Source organism: Mercenaria mercenaria, chromosome 4, assembly GCF_021730395.1.
Source record: "Mercenaria mercenaria strain notata chromosome 4, MADL_Memer_1, whole genome shotgun sequence".
In the NCBI taxonomy this organism is placed as follows: Eukaryota; Metazoa; Mollusca; class Bivalvia; order Venerida; family Veneridae; genus Mercenaria; species Mercenaria mercenaria.
This window is the reverse complement of record NC_069364.1, coordinates 6051766-6067013: the sequence shown is the minus strand read 5'-3', so window position 1 is coordinate 6067013 and position 15248 is coordinate 6051766. Positions and strand designations below refer to the sequence as shown.

The 15248-nt window shown below is 34.3% G+C and overlaps 1 protein-coding gene and 1 non-coding gene across 3 annotated transcripts in view; one reads left to right on the top strand and one right to left on the bottom strand.

Moving 5' to 3' along the window:
- Positions 1 to 232: 232 nt before the first annotated feature.
- LOC123550902 (WW domain-containing oxidoreductase-like) overlaps positions 233 to 15248 on the top strand; it is a 41646-nt gene continuing 26630 nt past the window's right edge. The window contains exons 1-2 of one of the 2 annotated variants that reach the window (XM_053540281.1): positions 233 to 344; positions 7537 to 7718. In XM_053540281.1, the coding sequence (XP_053396256.1) occupies positions 7643 to 7718 (76 nt within the window). In that variant the 5' untranslated portion in view covers positions 233 to 344; positions 7537 to 7642. Of the gene's footprint in view, positions 345 to 2929; positions 3227 to 7536; positions 7719 to 15248 lie in introns of those variants that run through there. The other variant, XM_045339387.2, reaches the window with a different exon arrangement.
- Trnak-uuu (transfer RNA lysine (anticodon UUU)) lies at positions 2834 to 2926 on the bottom strand. The gene is made up of 2 exons: positions 2890 to 2926; positions 2834 to 2869 (listed from the first exon to the last, which is right to left on the bottom strand). It is a non-coding gene; the product is annotated as a tRNA-Lys (tRNA).

Here is a 15248-nt window from a genome sequence, read left to right as displayed (position 1 = left end):
ACGTGACGTTATGACGTTGGCACTACATCACATCTGTATCACAGAGTTGTCGTTCTTCCAGTCGCATATGACTTAGGAGAATATTCATTTAATAACTAAAGTTGAGTTGGAGCTAATTCAGATCAGACTACCTGCCTCCTAGACCGATATACGCTCTTTTCAGTTGTTATTTTTAAATTACATTAAAATTTTGTGACCAGAGCTAGTCTACATCAACGTCAGAGTGTAAGTGATTTACTGCCCAATATGTATGTAACTAGAAGATCGGGTCATTAGAGATCTGAAGTGGATTTAGAAATGTGCAAATGATGTGTTATTTCGTTCAAACATGGACAGGTTATAAGGTAATCTTCTATTTCATACACATACATGCTTCGCATTATAATTATTATCAGTTGCAACAGCATGTCTGTCTTACTCACGAAAAATGTTTCTCCAAGCAATGCATGTCAGTGTTATTGAGAACTATACGATTAAAGACAGATTAGTCCAAATAATAGGACGTTTCGGGACAGCTTGATAACTTTTGACTGTCGCAGAGGGATGACAACTATAAAATATCAGATCATAAAACAAGTCGTCCCGATAAGCCAAATGAGTAAGGCTAAAAAAAGATCATAGTCAGTCTTATTCCTAAATATTATGCATAGATGATAGATACGCTGAAAGACTAAAGGCCTGTCTAAAGATCTTTTGACGACGGTATAGTTTACAAGACCAGAAACAAGTACCAGCAGGGTTAATAAGTATACAAGTAAGTAATTTTTAGCCACTAAAAAGCGCGCTTTTCAGCTAATGGCTGGACCAGTCCTATGTTCTAAGTAAAGGGCAATAAAATGTCGTTACATTATCTGCTGAAAACACTCGTAAATATGAACATAGGTGTGGGAACGGACCAATTAGCTGGCGGAATTAGCTGTAATTCAATACAGATAAGTTCCAGTCCCCAGTAGACTTGCGTTTGACTCCTATTAAATGGCGTGGCACTAGATTTTAGATAGAGGATAATTAAGAGTTGCAGTATTTTCAAGAGTGGTGCAGCCACAAGAGAAAATTTAAAGTTAAATATATTTCGATCTTTCACTAAAGTTTTCTTTTTATTACATGTCTTTTAAATGGGTCACGATGCATAATTATACGCCACGGGTTGGACTAAGTTTTGTGACTTGTATTCTTTCATGTTCGAGTGCAGCTCCGTAAGAATGAAATGATAAAAATCTTGAAATAGTGAAACTTATAATACAATGATGTTATATTATATTGATACTTTTTAATAAACAACTGAAAAAAAAATAAAAACAAGATGAAGAAAATAACAATTTAGGCCATTTTTGTTTTAAATAACCATTTCCATTTTGTTATTGTATTGCCAATATTCATAATAATAAATTCTTTAAATACGGGACGTATCACTATCTCTACATCTACATCTACATCTACATGATACTTCCAACAATCATTAACGATTATGACTGGAAGGCGCTTGTCTGGGCAGTGTTAAAAATGAGAAAACTCATTAGGTGCAAAGAATAAAAATTACTACAGGTGCTAAGTTAAAAAACATAGTGAAGGAAGTTACTGCAGATGTACAGTGACCAGCCGCTCAGCAAATATGTTGAGGCTGGGGCTGGACTGTACATATTGGGGAAGGCCATTCCATAGTCTGATTGTACGGGGGAAGAAGGAATTCATGTGGTATTGAGTACGGGACTGTGGAATTAGGTAGTTCAGGTTTCTGGTCGGAGTTAGATGGTTATGGTCGACGCATACATGATTTGTTCGGATTTTGTAAAAATAGATGAGAGAAGATTGTATGCGCCGTTGTTCTAAAGTTTGCCAGTTTAGGGTGTTAATCATCTGGGTTACACTGCTTGTATAGTTATAGTCGTTAAAGATAAACCGTGCAGCTGATCTTTGCACTTTTTCGACTTTGTATGAGAGGGACTTTTGCCAGGGGTGCCAGATGGATGAGCAATACTCAAGTTGTGGACGGACATAGGTGTTATAGGCTTTCTCTTTGACTTTTTTGTTTGTTGTCTGAACATTTCTTTTGATGAATTTAAGAGAGTTGTTTGCTTTAGAGGAAATAGTACTAATATGTTCAGACCAGTTTAAGTCTTTAGTTAGTGTAACACCTAAGTATTTAGCGGTATCGGTAGATTTCAGTTCCTTGTCATGCAGGGTGTAAGGAAACATGACAGGGTTTCGTTTGCGAGTAATTCTCAGCACCTCACACTTGTCTGGATTGAATTCCATTGACCAGTCCTGTTCCCACTTTTCAAGGGCGTACAAATCTTTTTGTAGTGTTTGGGCATCAGATGAGGACTTGACTGTAAGGTATACTATGGTATCATCTGCAAACAGTCTTGCCTTACTTCTAATAGAATCTGGTAGGTCATTAATGTAAGCCAGAAAGAGACAGGGCCCTAGGACGGATCCCTGAGGGACACCGGACAGGACAGGCAGGGTGTTAGAAGTGCAGCCGTCTACAACTACTCTTTGGGTTCGACCCTTCAGAAATGACTTTATCCACTGTGATACCAGAGGGTGGACACCCAGCTCATTAAGTTTAAATATCAATTTATTGTGATCAACCTTGTCGAATGCTTTACTAAAATCCATTACTATTACATCTGTTTGTTGACCTTGCTCAAGGTTGTCGTAAACTTCTTGTGTAAAGCTGATCAGTTGTGATTCACAGCTATGCTTAGATCTGAAGCCATGCTGGTACTGGCTTAAGAGGTCATTATTGTCAAAATGTGTCATGATGTTGGAGACTAGAATGTGTTCCAATAATTTAATCTCTAATAACGAAGAAAAAGAAAAAAACTTGCGCCCAACGGGGGACTCGAACCCCCGACCCTCAGATGTCTGAAGTTGTATCAGGCCTAAAAGTCTGATGCTCTACCGACTGAGCTAGCCGGGCGATACATTTTGATTATCGTACGGTGTTTATAAACAAAACATCAATTTCTTGTTTTCCTTCGAGAACCTGCAGTTTGTTTACACAAGTGAAAATCATATTTACATCAGGATGATACATTGAAAATCAGTTTAATTCGTATATCTTATGAATGATTTATTTCACTTACACCAACTAAATCTTTTACCTTATTTATTTTGGAATTAGAACTGTGTTTCTTGATTGTTGCTAAGATTATCGTAAGAACAGTGTTTTACTTCGGATATGGAGTAGCTTTCGGATATTTTGTACCTATTGTCTCGGGTATGTATCATTCTGCTTTTCAGTTATCTCAAAATTATTCTGATTTTTTATTACTGATTTTATATTACGTTAAGAGTAATCTTTTTTTAAAGGTTATATGTTATTTATTTGCTGATTTATAATCACTCAAATCAATTGGTCAAAAAAAATAAAAATGTATGGTCAATACCCATTACATTCTAGAATTTATGTAACATTTTCTACAGGCCGGGAAATATTTATGCTTTTATTAACAGTTATGATTCATTTCTGTATTAGTAAATATATCTATAATAAAGTAAACCTATTAATTACTAAGTACTGGTACTGATGATAAACCCGAACAGAAAATGAGGTTTTTTACCTGTAACTTTTTTATTTCTGCAAATTGAAATCAATGGTCAGTATCAAAATAAAGCTTAACCTTTGCTGAAAACTTTACATAATTCAAATTTATATTTAGTAAGCAAACTCACACGAAGTGAGGGCCTGAAAGGGGTATGTAAAATGGGGATTTTATGAACGTTGACTGATGATAAATTCGAACCCTTTGTCACAAAATTTTCTTGGTATTATTATATTGAAACTTTCCCCAAAAAGCTGCAACAGTCATTCCTGATCAAGTAATGAAAAGTTAACAAATGTCAGGCCTTCATGCTTTGACAGTGAGCATGTGCAAAAAAATACCCTCTTCCCCAGTAATTTAGGATAAATATTTTTCATACAAATTTATTTAAGTCATTTATTTATACAGAATATGTACCAATTTTGTTTTTGTTTACACCAGTTGGTGTTGTAAGTGGAAACTATTAGATGGTGTGTTCAATTTTTTGAATAACTGATTGCAATCGAATATTTCCAAGGTGTATTTATCATCTGTCCGGGTTTATCATCAGTACCAGTAAGGTTTAGCATGGTTGTATTCAAATAACAAGTAACAAAATATGTATTTCTTTGAAAATTTATACTGTTAATTGATTTTTTTCTTCAAAAATTGTATTTATACAGTACCATTTGAGCCCCCCCTTACAGAAGAAAAAGGCCTGCTGCGTACTCTTGCTGTGTACATACAGCGTATATGATGCGTACATGGTGTGTACTGAAATCAAGGGCTTTAAATAGTACGCAGGATATACACCACACATACACCGATAGTACGTTTGTAGTACACTTTTGACATGCAAATGAGCTCTGCCGCGTACTACTTGCTGCGTACATGCTGTGGACTACATAGTACACAGGATGTACGCTGGAGGAATTTAGTATGCGGGAAATAGTACACAGCATGTACGCGGCACATACACTTTTCACATGCAAATGAGCCTGTGGTGTACTACCCCTGCGGCGTACATGCTGTGTACTCTTGCGGCGTACATGCTGTGTACTCCTGCGGCGTACATGTGGTGTACTCCTGGCCCGAGTCCTGCGGCGTACATGCTGTGTACTCCTGCTGCATACATGCTGTGTACTCTTGTGGCGAAACTGCTGTGATAATGTAAATTCCTTACCCCACCAACTTTCGTATGCAAATGCTGATCATTTGGACAGAAAAAAACAGAAAAAAGATAAGTGACATGCATCAATAAGTATTTACCCTTACCAAATAATGTAGACTGATGTTATCAAATAAATTAGTATGCTTTTCTTCATCCACTTTTCAATGAAATAAATCAATTTTTGTAGCATGTAATTTGGTAAACATTTGAAGAAAATGGCGTAACTGCATCAAGGGGAAACAACTTTAATGCAACTAAATATAAGTGTTATGATTTATTATAGACGATGTGTGCGTAGTATGTATTTATTTTGATTAAAATCCATCTGAGAACAATCTAGGACTGGAATTATATAAGCATTTATACACTTTTACGTCCGTAAAAAGTAGCGCACCAAAAAATTTGGGATTGATGTTTTCCAATGAAGTGAGCGCAATTAGCCAAAAAAGTTCTGAAAATATATGAGCGGCAAATCCGATGAACATCTTTTTAATTTGGTGAGGCCTTAATGAGTTAACATAATGAGCATTAAAGCCTTTATAAAACATGATAGAATGGTGTTTTGCTTAAGAGTATTCAAATAACAGTGAGAGCTATTAATTCTTCTCATTCGGGCGCTGTTGAGGCATTATCTTGGTGATTATTTCATGTATTACAAAATGTAATGCAACGAAGTTCAAATAAGGCTTTTCAATTATCCAAGTTAGAAAGCTCCAGGATTAATTCAAAATGAAAAAGAATATATTTTTACACTGCATGCAAGGTGCAGTTACTCGGAAATCAAGTTCTTGCTTCCAAAAAAAAAAATGTACAAATCCTTCCTGCATGAAGTGTACTTCAGACTTTTACCTAAAAAAATTCAAAGTATAAACACCAAAAGAAAATTAACAAGTCCCTCCCGCGTATATGAAGTTTACTTCAGACTTTAACTTATAAAAAAAAAACTAAGTATAAATGCCAAAAGACATTGTACAAGTCTTTCCCGCGTATATGAAGTGTACTGCACAAATTTCAAAGTATCTGCGGTGTACATGCAGTGTACTATTTTCTTGTACAAGTCCCTCCTGCGTACATGCAGTGTACTCCTTAAATTTTCAGAGTCTGTGCTGCGTACTTGAAGTGTACTAGTGACCTCCTGCGTACATGCTGTGTACTCGTCGAAATAGTACGCGGCATGTACGCGGCATGCGGTGTATGTAAAATGTACTCCTCTGGCGTACTACTGTGTTCGCGGCATATACACAGCAAATACGCAGCATGTACGCCACAGAGACTTGCTTCTGTAAGGGCCAATACATGTATCATCAGTTAAAAAAATTCAGTTTGTGTTAAATTTAATATTTATGACACAAAAATGATATTAATATAAATAATAAAAGGCAGTGGCTAGAGAACCAGAATCGGTTCCCTAGACAGCGAACTTATTCGTCCGGAACCGGTTCTCTAAGCAAAATACCGTGCATAGGCTAGGGAACCGGAATTTTATTTCTATGCATAATGCTGCCGAAATCCACTTGTTTTCTTGGTAAGTGTCATACATATTATTATCTTAATTAATTTTACCATGCCCTTGCATTTATCTGCGTTTACTGTCTCTAAAAGTGTATACCGAGGCATACCGTGTCCGCCATATTGGAATGATATAAATTAGTACGAACTACTTTGCTGTTTTTTTTTAAAATGTTATTTGCTTTGAACATGCACTATGTTTAAATTGTTTAAATATGAAATAATATTGATTTCTATTAGCGTCATTACATGTTTATAGGTGTACAAACTAATTTAATTCCCATTAAAACTTCCTGCGGATTCTTTGATCACTTAAAATACTGGTTTGTAACACCTCGGCATTTCACTTTCAAAAATATGTAATCAGTACAAATTAACAGAAATTACTTAATTTGTTTTAATTGTTTCTTTTATTTTATTGTACCTTTTTAATGTAAATTTCAAGTTTATTTCCGCTTGCTCCAATGCCGACGATTTCCGCATTCATTAATTTCGTACTAGTTTATGTTATCATTCCAATATGGCGGACAGTATGCGGGCCGGCGAGTACACTTTTGGAGACACAGTAAGCACAAATAAAAGAACATGGCTTGCTGAAATGGAAAAATTAATCAAGATAATAACATGCATGATACTTACGAAAAGAAACAAGGTGAATTTCGGCGGCTTTATGCATAGAAATTAAAATCTGGTTCCCTAGCCTATGCACGGTACTTTGGCTAGAGAACTGGTTCCGGACGAATAAGTTCGTTGTCTAGGGAACCGATTCTGGTTCTCTAGCCACTGCCATAATAAAAATTCCATGTAGGCCTTGTTGAATTTGATAAATCATAACTGGCTCCACACATCATTAAATATTTGTTCTTTGTTATTTACCAGGCAAACAAGGAGATGTTGCCTTTGTTTAAAAATTTAAATATGATCATTTGATTCCAAATATGATATAATTCCTCTGCTATGTATATATATTTATTTACATGGTTTTAATTATTTGTCAGGTTTGTCTTATTTCATTGTTTATTACTTCAAAGCAGTGGTAATACCTCAAAAAATTAAAAATGAATGCTTATTGTGTAATATCTCTAGGTTATCTCACAATTAAGATGTTAGGAGTATAAATAATCTATACAATCATGGGCTTTTGACAATTAAATAGAAATGCCATGCCGCCATGAAATAATAAATAATTGTTAACTTGAAAACATTAATCACCCCAAAAATTTTCAAATTACCATATTAAATGTTATAAAACAACTAAGATTTAAAAATTTAAAGTTTCAAATCTGTGTCAGGCTTTCATAATTGATCTTGTTCTATTTCTTACAGGATGACAGAGAACTAGAGCAGCTAATGACTGTATATTAATTACTTACATATGACCTAGCTGCTGGTAGAGAACGGTAAATTAAGAGTTATTAGAGTGTCAGAGAAGATGGGAGGGTCATCAAGTCATGCTATATCTCCATTGCCAGTTGGCAAGACAATCATTATAACAGGGGGCAATACAGGTAAATGTCTTTTTCCATAGATTATAGGCTGTAGAGGTTTCCTCCCTAGAAACTTCTTAAAGGCACTGACCACCAGACTTTGGCTAAATATAATCTTTCTTTAGAAGTGAGTTTGGTCATATTATGAACATTAGAACAAGAGTTTTTGTTTTGTTGCTAAACTATCTTAAAAATGCCAAAGCAAGAAAAAAATCATGCCAGAGGTTGGAATTGGAATTTCCAGTTGAAGAATATGGACGCAATTGTATTAGTGCTTGTTGATGTTTTACATTAAAATGATTTACTATGCTTATTAGATGATTTCAAATTTTGTACAGTATCTTACAATATTCATAACATTTTAATATGTACAGTGGGTGGCAAAAAGTTTTCCGGTTGTTATGGTGCCATTTTACTGTATTGCATGTAATGAGACTAAAGCTGTAGAGCCAGTCTACACATTTTTTGAACAGATTTTAATAAAATCCCACCAAAACATTTTTGCTATATAAATACATCCCATGACCTTTTCATTAGGTGACCCAACAACCATGGCAGGTAAATTTATTTGCAAATGTGTCTGTTAAATGACCCTGTCAGTGTGCATTTGATAAAATAACTGAACAAATAGCACTGAGTTCCATTGTTTCAAGAGCTTCTCTATGGTACCTGGTGTTTTGCCAGGGTTTGCTAATTAGTGATTATGAGGGCAAAAGTTATCATCAACATAACATTTCTTGACTGTTCATAAAATAATGGTCTGGTGTAGAGAAAATATTATAATTAAGCATTTAGTTGATATCTGATATACCACTGATTTAACATGAGAATTTGCTGAAAACTTACTTTGACTGTTTCTGATAATAAAAACACGTTTATGTGCATTCTTTACCTTAACCTTTAATCATTTCATCATTTCATAGTAATGAAATTGTCTGCAAGTAATTTTCTGCCATACATCAAAGATTAGACTAGCTCCTAGACTATGATATACCTTTGTACATATTTATGATTGAATGTAGTGAAATGAGTCAGTCTATATCCTATGTCCAATGTCATAATTTTAACATCATTCGTCTGTGAAAATCTCTGAAATAGACTGAAATGGAATGATAAAACAGGGGGAAAATGTAGAAATATTATTATTATCAGTCTTATGGCTAGTCTAATCAAAGATATAAAAACGTTTTGGGAAGTCAACTACTGGGTTTCAGATCAGTAAAAAAAAATTGTGATTTGCTTCCTAATGGATATGAAAAAAGTAACTATAAAAATTATGTAGTAACAATTTTTTTGTTCATGATTTCATGGAACCGGATGTGTTCTCTTGGCCCTACTGTACAGTTTGATTTGTATTAGATAAACTGATCAGGCATCTAAGATTTTGTTACTTCCTTGATTCAGTGAGCTGATTTTGACTGGACTTTATATGAAACATAATTTCACTAGAGGCCTGGTCATGTAAATACAAACCAAACCTTTCCTAAAAGCGAGTTGTGTGGACTATGTTAATGTAAAATAAAAAGAAAATCTTTAGGTTTAATTCATCAGGATTTCATCAAACGTTAAAGCATTAATGTTCTAGTTTGGGCTTCTCTCGATTTCAAGCATGTACATAATTTATATGGCCCATTTTTTTGTACAATTCACCCAAACACTAAGTACATTCTCTTGCAGTTTAAGCAAAAGTTTAAAGGTTTTATTTAAAAATAAACATAGGTTGCAATGTGTTGAGGTTTAAATTTCCTTGATAATTCCAGAAATTATCATTATCGGAATGTTCAGTAATGTCAATATTAAGAAGAAAGAATTTCACAATACTGTTGTCATAATAGAAAGTGTGATCCTCAGAATTTTTGTAGTCAGTTCTAAATGTAGTACACTGCTTCAAGCTGTAAGAAAAACATTACAAGTGGTGTTATTGTTTCTGGCATTTTTATGTCAGATGTAGACATAAATGTCTTTATATTATGTCTGTGACTGTGGTCAGTTATTGTTGCTAATTAGTAGAACCTCTGCAGTATTTTCCTGGGAATGATGCCAAACTGGTTTCTTAGATAATGTTACTTACCGTGCTGCAGAAGTGTATGTATGTGATAGGTTATTGTGCTGTAATTATCATCAAAGAAAATAAATACTGGAAAAAACAATGGGCCATCAAACAAGACACACTCTGTTATTTCTGACATTCTCATAGGTTCAGCCTTCCTTTTACCTTCTTTGTTTAACATGCTGCTATATCTTGTATGCATGTTCACAAACAATGGCCTATTCTAGGGGTGACCGCTGAGCAGATGAGATGGGGACCAATGTATTTCCCTGCTCCCAATGCAAAATAGTTATTTTTTGCGCCAGTTTCAAAATTAAAATCTCTACCGATGCACTTGAGAATAATTAAGTTTTCAACTGTTCACATTTCCTTTACACAATGCTTTACATTTTTTTCAAAAATTAAAAAAAAAACATTTTTAATTTAACAGAATTATCAAAACCTGACTTAAGTGATTTCTTTGCGCTCATTTATATGGTATTCTTATTGTTAATTTCCTGCTGTTTTGACTTTTGTTGATAGAACTTTCTCAGCATTTGTCAGGGCCTTTTTCTTTTCCACTTAGAAAAAAAGCCTTATACTGGTGTGCTGGGTTTGAATATCATCTGAATATTGGCCATACATCTAGGAAGTGCCATTAGAGTAGCTGTGATCAGCTTTTCTGGCTTAGGGAAAATGCAATGTAAAACCCAGATATTTAAGTAAAAAGTGAAAAAAAATAGTTGCTGTCGGTTCCAGAATTTTTTCAACCTGTCTCATTTGTTACAGTGGTGATTATCTCAGGCAGCATATTATCTCAAACTATGGTAAAAGATTACTTAATCTATACCTTGGGGTTAGATCTTATAACTCAAATTCCATAGGAAGAGCTAAATGTAAAGGAATCAGTATTTATTCAAATACTGCAAGATATACGGTCCTATTACTGATGTGGTAAAGTAATCATAATATTTTTATGGAGACAATTAGCAAATTGATTTTCTTCTAATTGGAGTAGAAACTTTACCTTCAGTCCTTCCAGGTCATTGATCAGTTGATCAAGTTTATATCAACAAACTTGTTCTGTTCTATTGATAAACTGAAGTATTTTTTAATCTTTAATCGTAATTATGACACTGGTAGAAATGAATACAGAGCAACCTCAAAGGAAAAAGCACCCTGAGAGAAGATCAAAATTTTGAGCTTATTCTTTAGAAAGTAATAAATAACAATTAAAAAAATAATAATAAAAAAATTAAAAAAACCTTTGAACTCTTTTTTTTTTTCTCATTTGCGGTCTAAGAAAGACAATACAGGAAACTAGCCACATGAGCAGTCAGTGCACTAGAGAGAACATTGTATATGTTCTTAATGTATGAAAACCCATACAGAATGATCTAATTAAGAGGCTGTAGTATTTTGTACTGTGCATTATTGTACTGGTACTTAAGATTTATAGTGTTCTGGTAGTGTCTATGTATTATATTATGGTATATCTTAGTGCTGGGTACATATTTTACTGCATTACTTGTGAATACGCCATTTTGCACAGTTGAACAATGTGAACTTTTTACTGTGTCTGTTTCGCAGCCATGCTAAAGTGGATCCCAAAATTTAGAGTTTTATCTTAAAAGTGGCGTCCCTAAACAAAATAAAAAAGAAGAAAATAGATAGAGCGTTAAAAAAATGAGCCAGCATTATGATGAAGTGTGTTTAGTTAAAGTCAAATACAAACTTATTAATAGTTTGTTATAGTATTTCTAAGAGATAATCCACTGAAAATTCAATGCCAGTGCACCTAGGTCATTCATCAAGGTCATACTGTAATACTTAGGCTATTAAAGCTGTCATACCGTATATCAGTTTATAGCCTAATTTTGCAGAGATGAATGTACTTTCATGCAGAGTTATCATTACTATCTGTGCTAATTTGATAATGAAAGAGTAAAAAGTATTTTTTTCATGTTGTCTAGGTTGTAATTTTCATACTAAAACTTGGATGAATATGGGCAGTTACAGACTTAAAACTTTGGTGAATTAGGACAGTTTCAGACTCAAAACTTTGATGAATATTGACTGTTTTAGACTAAAAATTTTGATGAATATTTGCAGTTTCAGACTTAAAATTTTGATGGATATTGACAGTTTCATTCTTAAAATTTTGATGGATATTGACAGTTTCAGACTTAAAACTTTGATGAATATTCGCAGTTTCAGACTTAAAACTTTGGTGAATTTTGACAGTTTTAAACTTAAAACTTTGATGAATATTGACAGTTTCAGACTCAAAACTTTTATGAATATTGGCAGTTTCAGACTTAAAACTTTGATGAATTTGGGCAGTTTCAGACTTAAAACTTTGATGAATAAGGACATTTTTAGACTCAAAACTTTGGTGAATATGGGCAGTTTTTGACTTAAAACTTTGGTCAATATTGGCAGTTTCAGACTTAAAACTTTGATAAATTTGGGAAGTTTAAGACTTAAAACTTTGATGGATAAGGACAGTTTCAGACTCAAAACTTTGATGAATTTGGGCAGTTTAAGACTTAAAACTTTGATGAATAAGGACAGTTTCAAACTTAAAACTTTGATAAATATGGACAGTTTCAGACTTAAAACTTTGATGAATATGGACAGTTTCAGACTCAAAACTTTGATGAATATGGACAGTTTCAGACTTAAAACTATGGACAGTTTCAGACTTAAAACTTTGGTGAATTTGGACAGTTTCAGACTAAAAACTTTGATGAATATGGACAGTTTCAGACTTAAAACTTTTGTGAAATTGGGTAGTTTCAGACTTAAAAGTTTTGTGAATATGGGCAGTTTCAGACTTAAAACCTTGGGAAAATTGGACAGTTTCAGCCTTAAAACTTTGATGAATATTCGCAGTTTCAGACTTAAAACTTTGATGAGTATGGACAGTTTCAGACTCAAAACTTTGATAAATATGGACAGTTTCAGACTTAAAACTATGAACCGTTTCAGACTTAAAACTTTGGTGAATTTGGACAGTTTCAGACTAAAAACTTTGATGAATATGGACAGTTTCAGACTTAAAACTGTGATGAAATTGGGTAGTTTCAGACTTAAAACTTTTGTGAATATGGGCAGTTTCAGACTTAAAACATTGGGAAAATTGGACAGTTTCAGCCTTAAAACTTTGATGAATATTCGCAGTTTCAGACTTAAAACTTTGGTGAATTTTGACAGTTTTAGACTTAAAACTTTGATGAATATGGACAGTTTCAGACTCAAAACTTTGACGAATATTCGCAGTTTCAGACTTTAAACTTTGGTGAATTTTGACAGTTTTAGACTTAAAACTTTGATGAATATTGACAGTTTCAGACTTAAAACTTTGACGAATATTCGCAGTTTCAGACTTAAAACTTTGGTGAATTTTGACAGTTTTAGACTGAAAACTTTGATGAATATTGACAGTTTCAGACTTAAAACTTTGATGAATATTCTCAGTTTCAGACTTAAAACTTTGGTGAATTTTGACAGTTTTAGACTTAAAAAACTCTGATGAATATTGACAGTTTCAGACTCAAAACTTTGATGAATATTGGCAGTTTCAGACTTAAAACTTTGATGAATTTGGGCAGTTTCAGACTTAAAACTTTGATGAATAAGGACATTTTTAGACTCAAAACTTTGACGAATAAGAACAGGTTCAAACTTAAAACTTTGATGAAATTGGGTAGTTTTAGACTTAAAACTTTTGTGAATATGGGCAGTTTCAGATTTAAAACTTTGGTGAATTTTGACAGTTTTAGACTTAAAACTTTGATGAATATTGACAGTTTCAGACACAGAACTTTGATGGATATTGGCAGTTTCAGACTTAAAACTTTGATGAATAAGGACAGTTTTAGACTCAAAACTTTGATGAATAAGGACAGGTTCAACTTTGATGAAATTGGGTAGTTTTGGACTTAAAACTTTTGTAAATATGGGCAGTTTCAGACTTAAAACTTTAGGAAATTTGGACAGTTTCAGCCTTAAAACTTTGATGAATATTCGCAGTTTCAGACTTAAAACTTTGGTGAATTTTGACAGTTTTAGACTCAAAACTTTGATGGATATTGGCATTTTCAGACTTAAAACTTTGATGAATAAGGACAGTTTTAGACTCAAAACTTTGATGAATAAGGGCAGGTTCAAACTTAAAACATTGATGAATATTGGCAGTTTCAGACTTAAAACTTTTATGAATATGGGCAGTTTTAGACTGAAAATTTTGGTGGGCAGTTTCAGACTTACAGTTTTGATAAACCTTGGTAGTATATACAGTGGAACCTCCCTAATCCAAACCCCTCTAATCCGAAAACCTCTCTAAACTGAACGAATTATTTGGTCCCATTTTTGTGCCCCCCTTTGAAAAAGGATGGGTATATTGTTTTGCAGATGTCGGTCGGTCTGTCGGTCGGTCGGAATGTAGACCTATCCGTTTCTGGATGATAACTCAAGAACGCTTGGGCCTAGGATCATGAAAGTTGATAGGGAGGTTGGTCATCACCAGCAGATGACCCCTATTGATTTTGAGGTCAGTATGTTAAAGGTCAAGGTCACAGTGACCCTGAACAGTAAAACAGTTTCCGGATGATAACTCAAGAACGCTTAGGCCTAGGATCACGAAAGTTGATAGGGAGGTTGGTCATGACCAGCAGGTGACCCCTATTGATTTTGAGGTCAGTATGTCAAAGGTCAAGGTCACAGTGACCAGGAACAGTAAAATGGTTTCCAGGCAATAACTCAAGAACGCTTGGGCCTAGTGTCAGGAAAATTGATAGTTAGGTTGGCCATGACCAGCTGATGACCCCTATTGATTTTGAGGTCAGTATGTTAAAGGTCAAGGTCACAGTGACCCTGAACAGTAAAACAGTTTCCGGATGATAACTCAAGAACGCTTAGGCCTAGGATCACGAAAGTTGATAGGGAGGTTGGTCATGACCAGCTGGTGACCCCTATTGATTTTGAGGTCATTAGGTCAAAGGTCAAGGTCACATTGGCCAGGAACAGTTAAATGGTTTCTGATCTTCTTGTCCAAAACCATAGGGCCTAGGGCTTTGATATTTGGTATGTAGCAAAATCTAGTGGTCCTCTACCAAGATTATACAGATTATTTCCCTGGGGTCAAATATGGCCCCACTCCTAGGGTCACATGGTTTATATAGCCTTATATAGGAAAAAACTTTGAAAAACCTCTTGTCCAAAACCACAGGGCTTAGGGCTTTGATATTTTGTATATGACATCATCTAGTGATCCTCTACTAAGATTATTCAAATTATTCCCCAAGGGTCAAATATGGCTCCGCCCTGTGGGTCACATGGTTTACATATACTTATTTACAGTGTGCATATAATTTCTGTTCCTTGTGCAATTACTAAATGCATCAAGGGGGGCATTTCGTGTTCGACGAGCTCTTGTTTCTTATTCATTCTCTTTTGTAAAAATACCCTTGTAATCAGAAATCTCTCTGCTCTGAAAACCGAACAGACTTTTGAGATTT